Source organism: Ornithorhynchus anatinus, chromosome 1, assembly GCF_004115215.2.
Source record: "Ornithorhynchus anatinus isolate Pmale09 chromosome 1, mOrnAna1.pri.v4, whole genome shotgun sequence".
Classification (NCBI taxonomy): Eukaryota; Metazoa; Chordata; class Mammalia; order Monotremata; family Ornithorhynchidae; genus Ornithorhynchus; species Ornithorhynchus anatinus.
In genome coordinates, this window is record NC_041728.1 from 9,175,256 (window position 1) to 9,195,867 (window position 20,612).

At 42.3% G+C, this 20,612-nt stretch overlaps 1 protein-coding gene across 4 annotated transcripts in view; it reads left to right on the forward strand.

The window, feature by feature from the left end:
* CHD1 (chromodomain helicase DNA binding protein 1) overlaps window positions 1–18,790 on the forward strand; it is a 70,572-nt gene extending 51,782 nt beyond the window's left edge. Inside the window, exons 29-37 of one of the 4 annotated variants that reach the window (XM_039911119.1) lie at window positions 1,597–1,719; window positions 2,359–2,484; window positions 2,872–3,135; window positions 3,499–3,639; window positions 7,938–8,116; window positions 12,714–12,810; window positions 12,918–12,975; window positions 15,070–15,283; window positions 16,600–18,790. In XM_039911119.1, the coding sequence (XP_039767053.1) occupies window positions 1,597–1,719; window positions 2,359–2,484; window positions 2,872–3,135; window positions 3,499–3,639; window positions 7,938–8,116; window positions 12,714–12,810; window positions 12,918–12,975; window positions 15,070–15,283; window positions 16,600–16,960 (1,563 nt within the window). In that variant the 3' untranslated portion in view covers window positions 16,961–18,790. The remainder of the gene's footprint in view (window positions 1–1,596; window positions 1,720–2,358; window positions 2,485–2,871; window positions 3,136–3,498; window positions 3,640–7,937; window positions 8,117–12,713; window positions 12,811–12,917; window positions 12,976–15,069; window positions 15,284–16,599) is intronic. The other 3 variants (XM_029057780.2, XM_029057786.2, XM_029057792.2) reach the window with 3 other exon arrangements.
* The last annotated feature ends 1,822 nt before the right edge of the window (window positions 18,791–20,612 follow it).

The following is a 20,612-nucleotide window of genomic DNA, read 5'->3' on the forward strand; positions in this document are numbered from 1 at the left end:
TACTCCAGTCCATCAACAAGCCTGAACTTGAGACTCTGTAATCTTTTCAGATATTCCTGTTCAGTTTGTGGGCACGTGACTACCCCTCAGGAGTGTAAGACTGCCACTTTAGTGATGAACCTTTAGATGGGGCCGAAGTCCACCCTATAAGCGTATTTCCTCCACGTGACAATAAGTACTTCTTGTGGTTAGGGTTCAACCCTGGCTTTAGGACAGAAAAATCACATGGCCTGGAGCTTTCAGTGTAGACATCTGCTTTCTTCCCCCTACTCCTCCACACCCACCCCCACTGATTTTTGTTAAGGGCCTATGATGTGCCAGGTACTGTACTAAACACAAGTGAACCGTGTTGGGCAGATTCCCTGTCCCACATGGAACGATCTCAGTCCCCACTTTCCAGATGAAGCAAGTGATGCAGAGAAGTGAAGTGACTCCCCCAAGGTAACACAACAGATGTGGCAAAGCTGGGATTAGAACCCATAGCCTTCTGACTCCCAGGCCCGTGCTCTGTCCACTGCACCACGCTGCTTATGTGAGGAGGCTCACTGCAGGTTTACGGAGCTAAACTGAAAACTTGAGAAACAATGTTTTTTTCTGTTACTAAAGAAAAAGTTTCTAAAAGAACCACTGACCTCACACTCACTCACACACTAGAAGTTAGGTCAGGGGACCTTTGAGTTTGAGGACTTGAATGCCTAAGAGATTCTGGAGCTTTCTCGCAGGTGAATGTAAAAGAATACGCATATGCCTCATCGTCAACGACACCGGTGATTGAGTGGCAGCTGTGTTCAGTATACTAGATGCTTGAGGCCATTGTCTTTGACCCTGGGTTCCTTAAAGGCAGAAGTGTCTCATTTCTGAGATGCAGCTCTCTCTGAAACCCCAAAGAGCTATTTGAAGGTCCATAATAATCCATCAGATTTTCCAACACTTAGTTGGCGGCAAGGAGGCCAGTCTAAGGGATGAAGAAAAAGGGATCCCAAGGAACAGAAAAGCCAGATAGAACAGGAATGTGTCCTGGAAAACAACTAGCACCTGGCTTTTCCTTTCCTTCCCTGGAGGCCACATTAACCAACCTCTTATCCTGATGGAAGGATCCCCGAGTAATCTTGTTGTGAGCTGGCAACGGGCCTGTCAGCTGTTATATTGTGCTCTCTCAACTGCCTAGGACAGAGCTCTGCACTCAGTATGTCCTCAATAAATTCCTCTCCTTTCACTCACTACGGAGAAGTTCAGTCACTGTCACTGCTGCGTTCCACGAGAGTTGAAATCTTATTCCAAAAATCTGAGAGATGAAGTTACCCCCTCCGAGGACCGGTGGTACTATGTTCTGTCCATTCTTGCTAATGTTTCTTCTTTAATCTGCCCATAAATGAGAGATTTTGTTGCCAGCAGCGCTCCAAATAGCATTTGGTGTAGATATTCATAGCACCACATTCTTTCCTGCATTCAGGGTCCATTTTTTCAAAGAACACATCTTGTAGACTACTGAATTTTTGTTGCCTAAAAACGTACATGCTTACAATATGCTTATATGCTGCAGTAATTATTAGTGTTTGAAGTTCAAAATGGCATAAAACGGTGTTTTCTCTACAGATTCTACCTGATGATCCGGATAAAAAACCACAAGCAAAGCAATTGCAGACTCGAGCGGACTACCTCATTAAATTATTAAATAAAGATCTTGCAAGAAAAGAAGCCCAGAGACTTTCTGGTGCCGTAAGTCAAATTCCCATGTTTTGGGGATATCTACAGTGTAAATGCATTCCTTAACATTTTATGAGGTTCCCAAGTTAATGGAGAGCTAGTTTTTTTTTCTGAGTATCATTCAAACTGTGTGCAGAAAAATGAAGATCAGTTAAGCTTCCTTTAGTTGGCATCAAAACGTAATTTGTCATAGATTTGATTCTCTCTGGGGAATAATCGTGGGTTACTTTTAGATGTGTGTCCATCTTATATCATAGAAATGGTTCCCACTGCCGGTCCAAGAATTCCATGGGAGGGATTCCATAGGGAGTCCTGTTATTTAGGGCAAACTCGAGTTGTCCTTCCCATTTTGTTAGCCCTGAAGCTAAGAATTAGAGATGGGCGGGGGAGATGCCCCTTGTTGATAACTGGGCCAGTGATTTGTAGCCGAGACTTTTTTTAATTGAGTGAAGGCTCTATGCAAAAAACTCAAGTCTTAGGCAAGATAGTCAGTTCCCATGTATGTCGATTGATCTTCCTTTCCGTATGTGATGTCAGTATGCTTTTTTAGTAGATTAACCGTTACAGTTTTGAGGAGCAATTTGGCATATTCTCTAGTGATCTTTGTGAACGTAGAGTTGGCCAAGGTAAAAATGGGCTTCTTATTCTTAGGGCAACTCAAAGAGAAGGAAAACAAGGACAAAGAAGAGTAAACTGGGGAAATCTGCCAAAGTGAAAGAGGCAGTAAAGAGTGATTCTTCTCCGCTACCCTCAGAAAAATCCGACGAGGACGAAAAGGTGAGTTTCAGGGAAAAGCTGCCAAGTTATGTGTCAGCTTCATTTTGAAGGGGGTTTGTTATCTGGCGACTTTCAGGCTTTCAGGCAGAGGCCTCTGTATGCTTGGTTATGTTCTGAAGTGTCTGGCTCGCATTTCCTGGCCACAGCTGTATCATCCAGTTCTCCCAGAAAATGAGTTGTGTCAGTGAGTAAGTAGTTCTGAGTCCCTCCTTCCCCTCTCAGACCCTTATGGTCCACCTTGCAGGGCCCTGTAAATTTCAAATCAGCACAGAATCCATATTTGTGTAAAATTAAACTAATGAATTGCTTTAGTGCCAAGTGGATTTTTTTTAATTGACCATTGTTAGGAATGGTTAGTAATGCGGTGGACGTGCTTGCACTTTTCAGGATGAAATCACTTGTGTGAAACATCCAAATAAAAAAAGTAAGACAGAAAAAGAAAGCGAAGAAAAACCTGAGCCAGAAGTTGGTGTTAAGAAGGAGCCAGAAGAAAAGAGGGAAGCAAAAGAAAAGGAAAATAAGAGAGAACTTAAAAGGGAGAAAAAAGAAAAGGAGGATAAAAAGGATATAAAGGAAAAGGATATTAAAGAAAAAAGAGAAAACAAAGTAAAAGAAGCTATGCAGAAAGAGAAAGACATGAAGGAAGAAAAGGTAACTATGCCAATCATTATTTGTGGGATCAGCATATTTACAATTTAAGAGAAGGCAAGTCTTATCTCATGATATTTAATTCAGGGGTGTAGTTCCCAGAAGCTTATATTTTGGGTAGCTCACATCTCTGTGCCTCCCAACAGGAGGAGAACGATTTTGGAACCATTTTTCCTGCATGCCTCGCTAGAACGCTAGATAGTTTGGAGAAAGTTTCCATTTATGTGATTTCCCCAATTAGAACTCAGTGAAAAATACATGTGAAACAATTCTAAGCACAGTCATTGAAGAAGAACACTTGCTCTTGAGCAGTTGAGCTGTTAATCTGGAAACGCGATCATCTTACTCTTGCTCTTTTTTTAATAGATAAGTGAAACCAAATCTGATAACAAAGAGAAATCTAAGAAATCTGCAGCATTAGATGCTCCAGTTCATATCACTGCAAGCGGAGAGCCCGTTCCTATATCGGAAGAATCTGAAGAGCTGGATCAGAAAACATTCAGTGTTGTAAGTAATAGAATTTTTGAATCCTAAAATAGTGCCAAGATGTATAACAAAATATTGTTTCATTGTAACTACCTAGAACACTTGAATTAGTTTAGAAGTGGAAAAGTTTCAATTGAAAAATTGGGAGTTGCCATTATTCTCAGGCAGTATCACATTCCTTAGGCCACTGGGGGGTGAAATAAGGCCACAAAATGGATCCTTGGCTGCTCTTTTGATTGGGGGGCAACAGATCAGTGCACTTGTTTTCCCCAATCACAGTCCTCACTGGGAGTGGTCCATTAACCAAAACTGCCTACCTTTATTCTAGATAATCATCTCCAAAACACAGTGTGCAGGAACTCTTTCCTAATTAACGTTAGCATTGAATAGAATATAAAATTAAAAAAAAAGATTGGGAGAACCAGTTTACCGTACTTTTTTTTTTTAACGTGTTGTCCTACGCCTCAGATACACAGAGGTTTGTAGCATCTGTCATCTGGTGATTGAAGTATTGGTAATGGGTTCAAGATCGGTTCTAGTCATGAAAGAAAGAGAAGAGTCAGTGAGGGCTAGTAACTGGGAGAGGTGAGGAAATCAGGGAATTCTACCTGAGAGGCTGGTGGAAGCCTGGAAGAAATCTTGAGGGTGTCATGTCTAGTGAGGAATTTCTGGTACTTCATTTCTGGTACCGTAGATCTTTAGGTCATATTGAACTATACTACTTGGAAAATATGTGTGAAGTTTTATTCTCCTCCTTCCTCCTCCCAGGATCCCAGCAGGATTACAATATACGGAGGAAAAAAATCTGTTTTTGTTAGAACTAGCATTTTTATCTATTGTCATCTTCAAAGTTACCTAGTGTGTGAAACTCACTAACCCTGAATTTAGGTGCTTGGGGCTGTAAGGAGAAAATATTAAAGGCAGTTTTGGCCTTCAGTGAGTTCAGTCTGAAGTGGAAGACAAGCATGGAAACCATAAACAATTAAATGTAGGTTACATTTCATTAAATAACCGGCACTGCTTGGCGAGAGCTCCCAGAGCTTTTACCTTTATGTTGCAGAAAGTAATAAAAGCATCCTGCATTAAAATATTTAGCTGCTTGCTTTAAAGAGAAATATGAAATTATTTATAATGACATGCCCAAGAAACAGATAGTTTTCCTTTTTACCAACCGTTCTCACCATTAATTTAATGGTTCATTGGGAAGCAGACTTGGGGGGAGGGGAAGTAAAGAAACCAAAGAGTGCTATTCACCCACTGAAAAAGGGTCCTGTTAGCTCAATCTCTCTAATTCCACTTTCTTTCAGATAGCCTGGAAGCCAAGGATTTAATCAGGAGTTCAGAGAACTGATTCTTTCCTTCTCTTTTCTCTCTCTCTCCTTCTCTTCTTTACCCCCCCCCAAATACACATAAATTCTTCCTTGCTTGCAGAAGGGTCATCTTAAATCTGTCTCCTTGGGTTCCCTCTTAAGAAAACCTAGCTACGGTGATACGTTTAGAGGCTTCCTTTGATAGCTGGGAAACATCTTCCATTTCATGCCTCATTTAGCGTTAGCGTTAAAAACCATGAGAGTAATGCAGATTGCATCATTACAAAGTGAAGGGAAATTCACCTTCATCCCCGACCGATGGGAATCCTGAGAGGCAGTAGAAACACTTGAGTAATCTCCAACCAGGGGTGACAGGCTCAATTTATTCCCAGGCCAATTTGTTCTTTTGAACATAACCTCCCACTTGGGACTAGTAGTAGTCTTGGAGAGCTGAGAGGAGGAGCGAGTTCAGGAGCTAGATGGGTTCCAGTCCTGGTTCCGCCACTTGCCTGCTGTGTGGCCTTGGGCAAGTCACTTCACTTCCCTGTGCCTCAGTTACCTCATCCATAGAATGGGAATTGAGAGTGCGAACTCCATGCAGGACAGAGACTGTGTCCAAACCCAATTTGCCTGTATCTGTCTTAGCACTTAGTACAGTGCCTGGCACACAGTAAGCGCTTAACAAATACCACAATTATTATTCAGTGATATTCCCCTCTTTGCTGCTTCAAGTGTTTTTGTGTTTTCTTTAAGATTGGAGCCAAGAGTGGTATTTTTTGTGTTTTAAGCCAGAGGTACTAGGGGAAGGGAACACAAGGAACCTAGGCACTATTCATGAGGCCAAAAAAAGCTCTTTTTCCCTCCCAAGTGACTAGAACCAGCGTCAGTAAGTGCTCAGTAAATACCACTCATTGATCATTGACAGATAATGTGAACTGTTAAATGCACATCCGATGGACAGAAAAATGGGTGGTCTCATGTCTCTTTTTTGGCTTTGTCTCTCTTTGCCTCTGTATCACTCAATCATCAGTATTTATGGAGGGCTTACTGTGTGCAGAGCACTGTACTAAGCACTTGGGGGAGTACAGTGTAATGCTTGGTAGACACGTTCCCCTCCCACAACGTGCTTACAGGCTAGAGGGAACCTGTATCTCAATCTGTGTCTTTCTCTGTCACCCTCCATCTTTTTACTGGCATCTCTGGCTGTGTGTCTTCCTGGTATCCCCGTGTGTGGTGTCAGACATCTCTCTGCGACATGATCTGTTTTCACTTCTCAGGGTCTCCATCCCACTGTCACCACCTCTCCGTTTCTGGAAACACTTCTGCTGTCGACGATGTCTGTGATTCTGGGAAATGGGGTGATGAGCTGCTGGTCGCAGCTCCTCACAGCTCCTTTAACACCTTCTTGGCTGTGGCTTTTTGCCCTTCTCTGACAGGCAGGCATGTGTATTCATTGGTCGGGGCAGAGGGAGGTTGTCTGCTTCAGTTTGAATTGTTTCAGATAAAAGACCTAACAAAGAGGCCCACGGACTAGTAGCAGTAATAATTCTGGTATTTAAATACTACATGATAAGTCCTATACTGAGCGGTGGGGTAGATACAGGATAATCAAGTCAGACATCGGTCTTGTCCCTCTTGAAGCTCACAGCGTAAGCGGGGAGGGAGAACAGTTATTTAATCCCCATTTGCAGATGAGGAAACTGAGGCACAGAAAACTCGTGACTTGGTCCGATTTTTTGTAGACTTTACTGTATGGAGAACATTATATTGAGCACATGGAAGAGTACAGTATAACAGAATTGGTATGCACATTCCCTGCCCACAGGGAGCTTATATGAGTGTAAAGGGGGAGACAGGCATCAAAATAAATAATAGATATGTACATAAGTGCTATAGGGTAGAGCGTGGCTGCTAATAAAAGTTCCAAAACCAAGTGCAAGAGTGGCAAAGAAGGGAGAGGGAGTAGGGAAAATGGCTTAGTCGGGGAAGGCCTCTTGGAAGAGATTATACTTTTAATAAATCACATAATAATGGCTTGCCCAAGGTCATGCAACAGGCAAGTGGCAGAGCTGGCATTAGGTCCTCTGACTCCCAGGCCCATGCTTTTTCTAGTAGATCATGTCAGAGGTTGCATAGTAGGTAACTGTAGCATGGAACTTTTATTCATTTGATCAACTTTCCACCTTATACAAGAGGATCAAATAATGTCACAGGATTTCAGGGCTTTCTTTCACTGTCTTTTTTTTTTTTTTTTTAAAAAAAAAGGTATTTGTTAAACACTATGTGCCAGGCACTGTTCTAAGGATTAGGGTAGATCCAAATTAATCAGGTTGGACACAGTGTTGTCCAGGTGGGGCTCACAGTCTTACAGATGAGGTAATTGAGGGCCCAGAGAAGTGAGTTGCCCAAGGTCAAGCAGCAGACAAGTCACGGAGCCATTTCCCAAAATTAATGGGAGTCAGGTGAGTGACAGCTGCTGAGGCATCTCACTTTTCTCTGTTCCATCAAGGATTGTCAGTTGCCAGCCATGTGTGGCATTAGGTTATCGTGCAGGGCAAGTACAGCTCGTTGTGGGCAGTGAACGTTTCTACCAACTCTGTCTTATACTCTCCCAAGCGCTTAATACAGTGCTCTGCCCACAGTAAGCACATAATACCATAAATAATGATCAAGAACCTATGTTGTAGAGGAACTGACCATAGCTATCTGTGTGATGTGATGTCAGAGAAAAAAAAGCATACCATTAATATGCTACTAAGTTTTTTCGATGTCAGAAACAATCCAGTGCTTTCACACCAGTCAACATTAAAGCTGATTTCAAACCGAGTATAAATTATGACTTTTCCAAAGGAAACCTGCAGTTAAACAGACTTTAAGAGCTGTGAGACGAGGACGGCTGTTTCCCTTGGCCTGTCAGAGCGCTGAATGTGCCTATGGAAATAGCACAGCAAGGGTGGGTCGGGTTTTAGAACTCAGTTTTTCTCTTTTGCCCCCTTTTCCGTTTTCCAGTGCAAAGAAAGAATGAGGCCTGTCAAAGCAGCCCTGAAGCAGCTTGATCGACCCGAGAAAGGCCTTTCCGAGCGAGAACAGCTGGAACATACCAGACAGTGTCTGATCAAAATCGGGGATCACATTACTGAGTGTCTCAAAGAATATGCAAACCCTGAACAAATTAAGCAGTGGAGAAAGTAAGTAAACTCTTACCCTTGAGGAAGCTTCAAGCGAAAATCGGGTAATTGTCGGTATTTGTTGGTTTTATTTCCCAGTTTTAATAGCAAGCATGTTTCTCAGTTTAGTTGCTGATCTTTGCACTTAGCTTCGAAAGCTAGCTGTCTTTCTGCGGTCGTTAGTTATGTCTCCTGATAGTCACCTTCAGTCGCCTGGCCTTAAGCTACGTGGTGATGTCATCTGTTAAAAAGCCACACTGTTAAGTGTCTTGGTCATATATAAACTCTCATTTTATAAGGCATTTTCAAGCACTGTTAATCTGTTTTCCAATCTTACGGTTCTTTCGAATTCACAGTGATCCCTTGGTCAGTGCTTACTGTGTGTCAGGCACTGTTCTAAGCGCTGGGAACGATATAAATCTGTCAGATCGGACACAGTCCCTGGCCTGTTCGGAGCTCACAGTCTGAGTCTGTGTATTCTTCATCTAATTAATGATCTTCCACCATTGCTTTTCTCTACACGTTTTCGAGCCGTGTGGCTAGATCTTTTGAAATAACGAAATGCTAGCTTCAAAAGAACCGATCATTTCAAAAAGGTCCTTTTAATTTTGACTTTTTACTCCTGACTGTAATATGGAATTTTGCAGTTGGCCAGGGTCGCTGCTCTGCCCAAAAAAAGCAATATATGATGAAATTTTGCCAGGTGTTCTGCTCCGCATAGTAAAATTAACAAGCCAGGTATTAGGACGTATGAGTAGTTGGTGTCAATTTGTAAATTAATGCGACCACTTTCTTTGCAATGTCGGTTTACTCCGTAGTTTCACTGTTGAGCCCTTTGAATTCCAGCACCACTTTATATGTTTCCTCCCTATCTCTGACTCTGGTTTATCCAGATGTTTTGGGTTCAGGATATACTTAATTCGGTAGTCCCTTTGAAAGAAATGTCAGTGCTTAATGTAAAATGTGATGTGGATTTCTCCGGCTGCCAAATAAGAGCTCTTTCCAGCCAATCCCCCTGATTCCAATTCCTCTGCTAAAATGTGTCCTGTTTTTTGCAGGCTCTTATGCCCTGTAATGGCTTATGAGGCCTGAAATCCTGCCAGCAGTCATTTCCCTTACATCATAAAAACCCATTTTTTTTTTTTTTAATCCAGATTTTCATACACTAGGATCATGCGCAGTCCCAGTTGATCTGGATAGACTTCTGAAGAAGCCAGGGCAAAAAATAAGAGCCACTGAATTATCTCCTTCCCTTGAAAAACGAACGGGCATAAGTGATGTGATTTATTCAGGTCAACAGTCCACAGCAGCGTCAGAGGATGCATGGGGGAGCAGTGCGATGAATATTTTCTGAAATCTATTCTTATTTCTTGGACTGGCCCCTCAAGACCCTGTCTCTCTCTCATCCATTAAGTTCCCCAAACCCTTGGTGACCCAACTGATACCCTCTGTCGGCACGATTTCTGGGCTGGACGCTCAGTTCCACCAGAACGTATGTTTTTACTGTGCATTTTGGCACGGTAGGTAGGTCAGTCGGTAGGGAATGTTCCACAGTGCGGGCCCGCTTTGGGTACCGTGCACTGTACAGGAGAAAAGAGTCGTGTAAACTCATATGACGTGATGTGGGAACAACCAAGTTCCACAACATGAGTTGTCCTCCACATGAGGTCGGCCAGGACTGGGTGGATTAAATCCCACTTGGTTAGTGTCAGCCTTTTAGCTCATAAATGTTTCCTGTATCTTGAGCCTTTCAAGAATCACTAGGTGCCCCCAGCCCTTCTGTGGGCTTTAAAGAATCCGGATTCTAGATTCAGCCACCCGCGCCCTTCATGATTTTTCAACTATATTCAGGTCCCTTCTCAATCTTCATCTCTAGAGGGGTAGAAAATCCCGGTCTTTTCAGTCAAACTGACCCTTAGTGGAAGCTGCTCCGATCTAAGTATCCACTCTGTCTGGGGTCTGGCACGGTGACTCAGCGTGGGCATTTTGCAACGGTCACTCTGGCCCTATGGGGGTCTTGCGCATGAAAAAGGCTTGCACGCACCGAACACTGTGGCACACATTTACCCTTATTACACACTGGACCTCGCCGGGAACGTGACTGGCAGGTTGTGTCCGTGTGCAATCCGCTACTACTAGTCAGGCCTTCCCTACCTAGGCCCTCAATTCTCCTATTCACCCTCCCTGCTCCTTTGACAATCATCCAGTGGTATCGATTGAGCATTTCCCGTGTGCGGAGCCCTTTCCTAAGCGCTTGAGAGAGTGCAGTTCAACAGAGGTGGTGGACATGTTCCCTGGCCATAGGGAGCTAAAAGTCTAGCGGGAAATCCATTATCGTGTCTACCAACTCTGCGTCATACTTTCCCAAGCCCTTAGTACAACACACAGTAAGCGCTCAATAAACACGACTGGTTGGTTGGTTGATTTTTCTGCGAAACTACTACGTCTTGTGGCCCTCTTCCCCCTTCCTGTCCTCGTGTCTCATTTCCACCACCGCTCCTCTGCCTTCCGTTGACTTGGCAATCCGTTCGTCGTTGGCCTAGGAAATTAAACGGAAATGGAGGAAAGCACTCCAGCCATCCGGCCCACCTGACTCAGCTTCTCATCTGCTAGCCAGTTGGCCAGTCGGTCAGTAACATTTATTGAGCGCTTATTCTGGGCAGAGCACTGTACTGAGCGCTTGGAAGACGACAGTAGAGGTAGTAGGCAAAAAGGTGACCTGATGATCCCTGCCCTCAAGTGCTGGGCCACTGATGCGCTAGGTCAGTCCAACCTGCCATCTGACAAATCGCACCTGGGGATTGGGATAACGAAAGGATTCTCAGGGTTTGGCGGAGGAGACTAATGAATTGAGCAGGGCAGCACAAAGACCAGCGTGGCCTAGTGGGTAAAGCACGGGCCTGGAAGACTGAAGGACCTGGGTTTTAATCCCGGCTCTGCCACTTGTCCTGCTGTGTGACCTTGAGCAAGTCACTTCTCTGTGCTTCAGTTACCGCACCTTTATAATGGGGATTAAGACTGCGAGACCCATGCAGGACAAGGGAGTGTGTCCAACTTGACAACCTCATATCTACCCCAGCACTTAATACAATGCCTGGCACACAGTAAGCGCTTAACAAATGCTATTTAAAAAGACACACACACACACATAAGACCGAATGGACTCACCGCCTTGGACGGGGTGAAGTGGCTTTGAGTTTTTCACAATTCTGGATTTGAATTTTTAAATCAATTTATTGCAAAGGACAACCGCACGTTGTCTTCGGGTATGTTGATTATTCCTGAACCGTTGAAATCCTAAAGACATTTGTGTGTCATCAGAAGGTTTTAGCACACTGCTTTTCATTTGAAACGTAATCACTTGTCAGGGTTCCTGGAAAGACCATTTTTATTTATTTAGTATATTGTGTAAAGTGTCAATGTTTTCATATCTTAAATTTTTATGTGAACTTTTGAATTAAGTAGTATTAGAAAGATCAAAATTGGGGTTGGTTTTTTTCCTCTTCCACTGCATTGTAAAATAAATTTAACGGAGTGCAGTGATCAAAAATTCCAATAGAATGAATGAAAGAAGAGTTCAGTTCCCATTATTAAGGGATTGGTTCCATGGCAAATCCATGACTGGGGTTCAGCCATTGCACTCTTGTATCCTCGAGTGGCCATGCAGGCGGGGAGAGGAAACGTGAGTTAGTGGAAAATAGATAGTAGCACCTTCCCTGCTACTTCCAAGAACTCTGTCATGGGAACGCTTACCGAGTATCTGTAGATTAGATTTACATATATGAATATTTTAATCCATTCTGTAGTGGTCCTATCAATTTTGATTCATTTTTCTTTCTGGAGAACACATTTCAAAACTCTTAAATTTTTTGATAATTAAAAAGAGATGCTCTCAATCTTAAAATTCACAAATTGGCTTTTGCAGTCAGTTGTTCAGGTTTGTCTGACAGCCGCCTGTGTGATTGTATTTATTTGCTGTTGTTTTAATGAAATGTTCTTCCCCTTGATTCTATTTATTGCTATTGTTCTTGTCCATCTGTCTCCCCCGATTAGACTGTAAGCCCCTCAACGGGCAGGGACTGTCTCTATCTGTTACCGATTTGTACATTCCAAGCACTTAGTACAGTGCTCTGCACAGAGTAAGCGCTCAGTAAATCCTATTGAATGAATGAATAACCCCTGGGTAATGCAGCGCCTTCATTCAGTGAAAGCTAAGGCAGAACCTCTGACTCTCTTAGATTATACTCTGCACACGCACACTTCTCTCATTTTGCCTTCCTCCTCTTCATTTTGGAGTCTTCTGTTTAGCTGATCACTTTTATCTACTCTTACAGTCTTCCAGGTTTTGTTTGCTGTTCCTCAACCTGACTCTGTATTTTTTTTATGTCTCCTGCAAGTGAATTCTTCTATGGAGACTTAGGGATTGCCTTTCCTTTGTGGTGAGGTGTAGAAATAAAATTGACTGATAAAGGTTGGTATAGATGTTTTTCATATTCACTCATGTTTAACAAGGTCACACTCTCGAATGTACCAGGTAAATAGTGATATGCTCCTATCTTAAATATTTGAAACAAAAAGCCTTTAATGGAAGAATAACAGCATCTGTTTCTCCTCGTAGAAATTTATGGATTTTCGTCTCCAAGTTTACAGAATTTGATGCAAGGAAACTGCACAAATTATACAAGCACGCTATTAAAAAGCGACAGGAATCTCAGGTAATGCGTCACACCATACCTTTTTGTTCTAAAGTCTCAAATGGATACTAGCTGTATTTTGAAATCTTTTTTTATTGATGTATTTAATTTGTATAATTTCCTTATAGCAACATAATGACCAGAACAGCGGCAGTACCATGAATACTCACGTGATTAGAAATCCAGGTACCGCATCATCTTTTTCTTTGTCAGCATTTAAATTGATCCGTGTTTTACTTTTGCAGACGTAGATTGAATTATTACATGACAAGGTACCTATCTGGCTAAAATGTAAGTTGTGAATGTAGAGAGATTATATTGCAGTGGGTTCCCTATTTCAGACCTAAGAACTGAATGCAGTAATAGAATTCATTAAGCGCTTACTGTGTGCAGAGCACTGTAATAAGCGCTGGGAGAGAAAACACAGGTGGAAATGAAACAAAACCCATGTCTAATTAGTTGGAGATGTTCTGAAGATGTGCAGCATTACATTATTAACCAAATCCCATTCAGAAGGGAAGCAGCTTGGCCTATAGCACAGAGTGCGGGCCTGGGAGTCAGAAGGACCTGGGTTCTAATTCCGGCTCTGTCACTTGTCTGCTCTCTAACCTTGGGCAAATCACTTAGCTTCTCTGGGCCTCAGTTACCTCATCTGTACAATAGGGATTAAGACTGTGAGCTCTGTGCTGTACAGAGACTCCATCCAACCTGTCAATCTTGTATCTACCCCAGTGCTTAGTACAGTGCCCGGAACATAGTAAGCACTTACAGATACCATTTTCAAAAAGGCAGGGGCAGTTCTGGAAAAAAACCAGTAACTTTTATATAGCCTTCTGTCGCTGTCCTGTAAGATGAACCTTTACATTTTGTGCCTTCTGGTTCTCATCAAACTCACATTTGGAAAAGTTAAGTGACCAGTGCTGAATAATCACGGTAACATAAATAATTGCCAGCTTGTTTGAGAGGAAGGCATTGCATTTTATCCTGTTTTGGCAAGTCTCCATGATTTGTGCGGGGGTGTTTTCTTTCATGTCCAAAAGGCATATCACTGAAGAGATTACCCCTGTGACAACATGTGCCGAACCGATATGCATGGCTTAAAATTGTGGCCATAATTTGGTTGAGTAAAATAGAATCCAAACTTTTATGTTCTTATTCAAGCATGGTGTTGCCCTGGATTTTTTAGTAAGACTGGTGAACAGCTATCAGGACACTAAGCATTTTGGCAGTGCTTATTTGAATAATATATTTGAAATGAAACTGCATCCATGTGCTTTATGCTGAAAGATTTGGGGAAACTTTTGAAAGAAAAGAAATCTAGTATAACATGAAAAATTTCATTTAAATAAAACCTTTTTCACCTTCTACTACTCTTGCAAGTGCCCGCCATACGGAGCGCTCTATGTTAAATTTAGAATGAAGCCATGCCCACCTATGCTGTAATATAGGCTTGGGGATATTTTAGAAAGAAAGCTGAATTTGTGTTTGATACTTGAAAATAATCATAGCGGGTAGGAGGTGTCGGTGTGAGGGGACTTTTCTCATAGACTAGTGTTTGTAAGCATGCCATCTATGTGAAATTATTAGACCATCCTAGAATGCACTGCAACTTTTCAACTTTACAGCCATAAGGCAAGTAATTAAGTGGAATAGCTTAAAGGAGCAACTCATCCAGGCTAAATCTGTTTCTTATTCTCTTGGGGTTCAGTCCAGTGTGGCTGGAGCTAGGCAGAAAATCTACCTGTTCACCCGGGGGTTCCCTCATGGCCATTTAACTTCTTCTTTTCCACCTACTCCCAATTCCTCCAAGATGCTTTCAGTACTTCCAAGATGGGAAGCAGCGTGGCTCAGTGGAAAGAGCCCGAGTTTGGGAGTCAGAGGTCATGGGTTCCCGAATCCCGGCTCCGCCACTTGTCAGCTGTGTGACTGTGGGCAAGTCACTTCACTTCTCTGGGCCTAAGTTCCCTCATCTGTAAAATGGGGATTAACTGTGAGCCTCACGTGGGACAACTTGATTACCCTGCATCTACCTCAGCGCTTAGAACAGTGCTCGGCACATAGTAAGCGCTTAACAGATACCAGCATTATTATGAGTTGGATCTACTCTGTACCTTTCTCACTCCTTGGCCCTTACTCTCACCTCAGTTTTAAATATTCGAGAGAAGTAGGTAGCAGACGGGTTTGTTTCGAGGGAGGGCGGGTTCGCTGGTTTGAAGGAGCCCGGCCGTGGTCGAATTTCTGCGGCGTCTGGTAAAATGCCGCATTTTGACGTTTCCCAAGTAGATGTGGAAAGACTGAAAGAGAATACGAATCACGATGACAGCAGCAGGGACAGTTATTCTTCCGATAGACATCTGTCACAATATCACGATCACCATAAAGATCGGCATCAAGGAGATGCTTACAAGAAAGGCGATTCCCGGAAAAGGCCCTATTCTTCCTTCAGCAACGGAAAAGACCACCGGGATTGGGATCACTACAAACCAGAAAGCAGGTGAGCCTCTCCGTTCTTCCGGGATGCCTTTTCACTCCATTCCTTTTCCCTCTGGTTGCTTGGATGTGGCTTATCTAGTCTGAACACATCGGCGGCCTTATGAAGAAATACATTCGTTGGGAGCGATTGCGCAGATCCTTTTTTTTTTTCCCCCATCCATTCATTTGTATTAAGTTCTTACTGTGTGCAGGGCACTGTACTAAGCGGTAGGGAAATACAATACAGCAATAAAGAGTGACTCTTCCCAGTTTACTACTAGGCAGCAGCAGTGTTTTTGTGCTGCTGGCATGCTCCCCGAGGGCACTGACTCTGCCCACTCCTCCATTGGCTTTCCCCGTGGGTGGCAGCAGCTTGGTGCCGCCCCAAATTGGCATGCGTCATGGCCTGGCGTTCCTCCTCCGAGTTTGTAGGCCGCGGGTCCCTGCTACCCGAGTTTGACACTAGATCTTTTTGTTCTGTTTTGTTTTGAGGGCCAGAAAACCTCTCCGAAGTGCTACTGTTCACTCACTTTGAAATACTCAGGGGAAACCTATAAACATTGCCTTTTTTCCCCCCAAGTCTCTTGACTGTCTCTAAAATATATTTGCTGAATGTGGAAGGTTTATCTGTAATAATAACATCAGTTTAACCCCACTTTGCAGGACTTTGTATTTCCGCCTGGTGTCGTGATTTTTTTTAGATTGGTCTTATAAACTGTCTGGTCTTTATTGTTACTCAGTGTTACCCTAGCCCAACATTTAGGTGATGCTGACCGATTTTAAGCTACAACATGTTCTCAAAATAAAATGAATGTCTTTTTGGTGATTCTATTAAAAAGAAAACCCAAAAGTGAATAAAAATATAACGGCAGTGGTACTGTTGTGTTCAAAATGAGAGAGAGCCACAAATTGAGCACTGGATATTTAAATGAGGCTCGTTTCATTTTTCAATGTCTTCCGAGTTGTTGACTCCTACGAATCGTTTTCTTCATTTTTTTCATTAGATTAGTCTTCGATAATCACTTTTTTTGGAGAAGTCAGCTCTCACATTCGACTCCTAGTCACATCTCCATATTTTTCAAAGCTTAGGGAGCGGTTCATGGTAGTTAAAAACGAGCTCATCGCGGGCTGGGCGGGTGTCTGCCAAGTCTGTTATTGTATACTCTCCAAAGCGCTCAGTGTAGTGGTCTGCACCCAATAAACGCTCAGTAAGTACGAGTGATCAACCGACTGAGAAATCATAATCTGATGTTTTACCAAGAGCCGCTGGCAATACTGTTAGAGCTGTATTTCTCTTTCTCTGTCTCACTCTGGCTCTCTCCCTCCCTCTCGCATCAGATACTACAGCGATAGCAAACACCGAAAACTGGACGATCACAGGAGTCGAGATCACAGGTCGAGCCTGGAAGGAAGTTTAAAAGACAGATCCCATTCCGACCACCGTTCCCATTCAGACCATCGATTGCACTCGGACCACCGATCGAGTTGTGACTACTCCCACCACAAATCTTCCCGGGACTATCGCTACCACTCAGACTGGCAGATGGACCACAGAGCTTCCGGTAGCGGCCCCCGATCGCCCCTAGAACAGAGGTCCCCGTACGGCTCCAGATCGCCCTTGGGCCATAAGTGTCCGTTCGAACACTCGTCCGATCACAAAAGCACGCCGGAGCATACTTGGAGCAGTCGGAAAACATAACAGACGCCGACGCGTCCCCGTCCCCCGTCCCCCCCGTCCCCCCGCCCCGAGTCGGCCGAACTTCCCTTTAGCCATATATTGTAAAACTAACACAGTAATTGCCTTACATAACTTGAAAGATACGGACAGGATCTTTAGTCGGTAGCAGTATTGTTACTTCTTTCCAGGATGCAAGGTCTATTATCCCAACAGAAGAAAAAAAAAATATTTTTGTATTTAAGGTTTATGCTGCACTGTGCCCCAAATGTTGTGGCACGTTTTTTTTAAAGAAATGGAAGATGTTTACTATTATATAGGGACCTCAACACTGCCCCTTTCAGGCTGGATGAAACTCTTCACGTCAGTGGTTTTTAGGCTGAACTCTCTTTAAATTATGTTTGTACATGAACTTTACACACTGACCTGTGATCATGATTCAGGAAGGATTGAAGAGTTTTTTTGGTTGTCTTTTGTTTTTCTGTTTTTTGTTTCGTTTTGGTTTTGTGTTTGTTGGTTGGTTTTTTTTTTTTTTCCTCCCCCTTAGTAAAGAACTCTCAAGGACTCTTGTTCACTTTCCAAAGCTACTTGTTTACATTGTACACTGCGACCACCTTGCCGCTTCTCATCACAAGCTTGAATATTTAAATTCTGTACCTATGACTGTAAAATAGCCAGGACTTTTCTGTTTGTGATCAGTTGTATTGCCTTTTTACAAAACAAGACGGCTGTAAATTATTGTAAATTAATGAAATGAGCTTCTCTTCCCTTCCCCTTCACTTCCCCCCTCACCCTCTCCCCCTCTCAGGCTTTTTTTTGACTGTTCCTTTCCCCACCAACTCAGGCCTTCTTATCACACAAAAATAAAATGAAAAATCAACATATTGAACTTTTTAATAAGAATCATTGTTCCGAATGTAAAATGGGGAAAGGGAACACTATTCCACTAGAATGTCCCCTAGCGCTCCTTTTTTTTATCGGATATTTTATTAGATATGTTTGTTTTAAAAATTCAGATGTCAGTGTCGTGATTGTCGTAGTGATGAAATGGTGAGAAAATGCTTACGATCTAAGCCGCGTGCTCTGAAAACACTTTCAGGTGCATTGGTTTGAAAGGACAGGTATGTGACCACTTCAAAATTCAAATAGCCAAAACTTAATTGTAAATCCATTTGTTTTCCCTTTTCATGTGGGCAATAATGTCAAATGTGCTATGCAGCCAGTTAACATTTTAGATGAACTGATTGACTTTTAATAGAAACTGTTACAGTGCACACTGATTGTATATAGATACCTTCTATATATGGCAAATTAAATTTAACTAAAAGGATATGTGGGCTCCTGTAATTTTCTGCTGCCTTTTTAACTCCAGTATAACTTCCTCAGTATTATTGAGTTTTATACTAACGATTCCAGCTTCTGAAAAAAAAAAAAACTTGGTAACTATTTAAAATACAGGCTATGCATTATACCCTTCCTCTAAATCTGTGATTTTAAAAAGCACGGACAAAAGTCATACCAGTGGCCGGTAAAACGTTTCTCGGCGAACCGATTTGCCCCTTTTGGTGGTGGTGTATGTTGTCATCCTTGGGTTTTTCTCTGAAAATTGGGGGGTTTGACAGTACAGTAATTGCCCGTGGGCAAAAGGATGTGATTTCAAATTCAATTTTATAAACTTGACCAAACCCAGCCACACTGGTGTTTTTCAGAAGCAGAGGTCCCGTCTTCATATCAGACACTAAAATGCAAGTTAAAAAAGTTGCAGAAACAGATCAAAAAAATTCGGACTTCCCATTTCGTTCCAAAGATCTTTGTATTTTGGTGACATCAAATACAGTTGAAATATTGGCTGCATTTTTGAAAGCAAATGACTTGTATTGTCAGCTATCCTTACTAACCAAATAGCCGTATAAAATCAGTAAGGTCGTCTTCCCTTTCCGAAGGGGAGAGTCTAATCGTAATCGGAGAAATGCCTCAAAACTCCCAGCCTTTGGTTTGCCAGTCAATGTAGCACTTGAAGAGGGATGTAGCATTTTTCTTCCTTAGAAGCAAAACGCAGTTGGTGTATATAATTATTTATGTGTACTAAGATTTCTCTACCTAAGACAGCAGATATTTTTATAACTGTTTAAAGATCTGACTCAACGTTGAACATGATGTTAAACTGAGGAGATTTATGGTATTAATGCATAGCTGATGGTATATGAGGACTGGTAGGCAGCTTCTTGTCTCAGCTGGGGACAAGTCACTTGAAATATAATTGTTTATCAAGAGTCTCAGAATTAACCATGTTGTCTTTGTTGATTCAGTGCAGTGGCCTATATGTGACTGTTGTTTTTACCGTGCCGCGTTTACTTAGGCTATGTCAGGCGGATAACTGGCCCAAGTCTATTTTAATGTGAGTAGCCTTTCAACTGCACAATGGAGGAATTGTTCATTTTCTTCAGAATTCATTAATTATGCCAAAAAGGGGAAAAATCTTTGGTCTATTTAGATGAGAAGGGTGGAGAAAGCTAGTAGGACAGAAGCGTGGAGAGAGGGGAGCGTTCTCTATTCGGCCCGCATTCTGGTTATTTTTTTAAATCTGCCTTCACATGCGCATTCCGTTTCAGTATGCATCATTCGGAGGATTTCTTTTCTAGGACGAGAGCTTCTTATGCACTCTACTGTACTGGTAAAAGTCCTTTAAAAGTATGTTCAATAAATGATTCGCCTAACTGTAATAGACTGCTTATATAGGAGAATGTTCTTTTTATTAGAAGAGTCTAGAGAGCATCCTTTTGTATTAGATTGCATGAGAATCTTTTTGCAGTCGCTCACATTCAGATGACATGTGCATTTAGGCAGATGAAAATGCTGTAGTGAAACTGGGCAGCTGGAGGTGGAATGATTAATTCCAGAGGAAAATGTTAGCCTCGAGAATAAAATAAAAATCGTATTTGTGGGAATGTGAAAAAAATCTAATATAGAAATATCTATGGTGCAGCCTTATGCCTTTATATTCTATAGGTACATTTTATTAAAAAACTAATCTTGCTATGAGCATAACTTTCAGGTGATGTGATTTTCAAGAGTTAGGGTGCTGTATCATATTTGACTCCACATGACAAAGATTAGCCTGTTTTATGGTTTTTTAAAAAAAAAAAAAACAAGACAAAAGGCCAGATTTAGTCAGTGGCATTTATTGGGGACTTGTCATGTGCAGAGCACTGGGCAAGGCACTTGGGAAAGTACAATATGCACAGAGTTGATAGACGCAAACCGTGCCCGGGAGGAGCTTATAGTCTACGGCGGGGACCCACATTAAAATAGGGATAGGGGACATAGAATATTTAACCTTTTTATTTAACAGCTTTCTGAAGCGGTGACTATAAGAGCACATATTTCTGTGAAATGCATTTTGGAAGGTAGTAAAAAGAATCGTTCTGCTATGTTAAATGTTTCAAATTGTTTCATGTATTCATATAAAACATTTTCCACACAATGTTAAGCTGTGTGGGTGGATTTTCCAAATGATAGAGTACAGGTAGCTTAACATCCAAAGTGTACAATCCAGAGCCTTCGGACGGTAAGGCAGACACCTGTTCTGTCACTGTTACTCATCATTGCAGTAGGAATGGATTGGAAAGAGATTAGACGTGATAAGCGGTGACATGAGGTAAGTGACAATCATCCC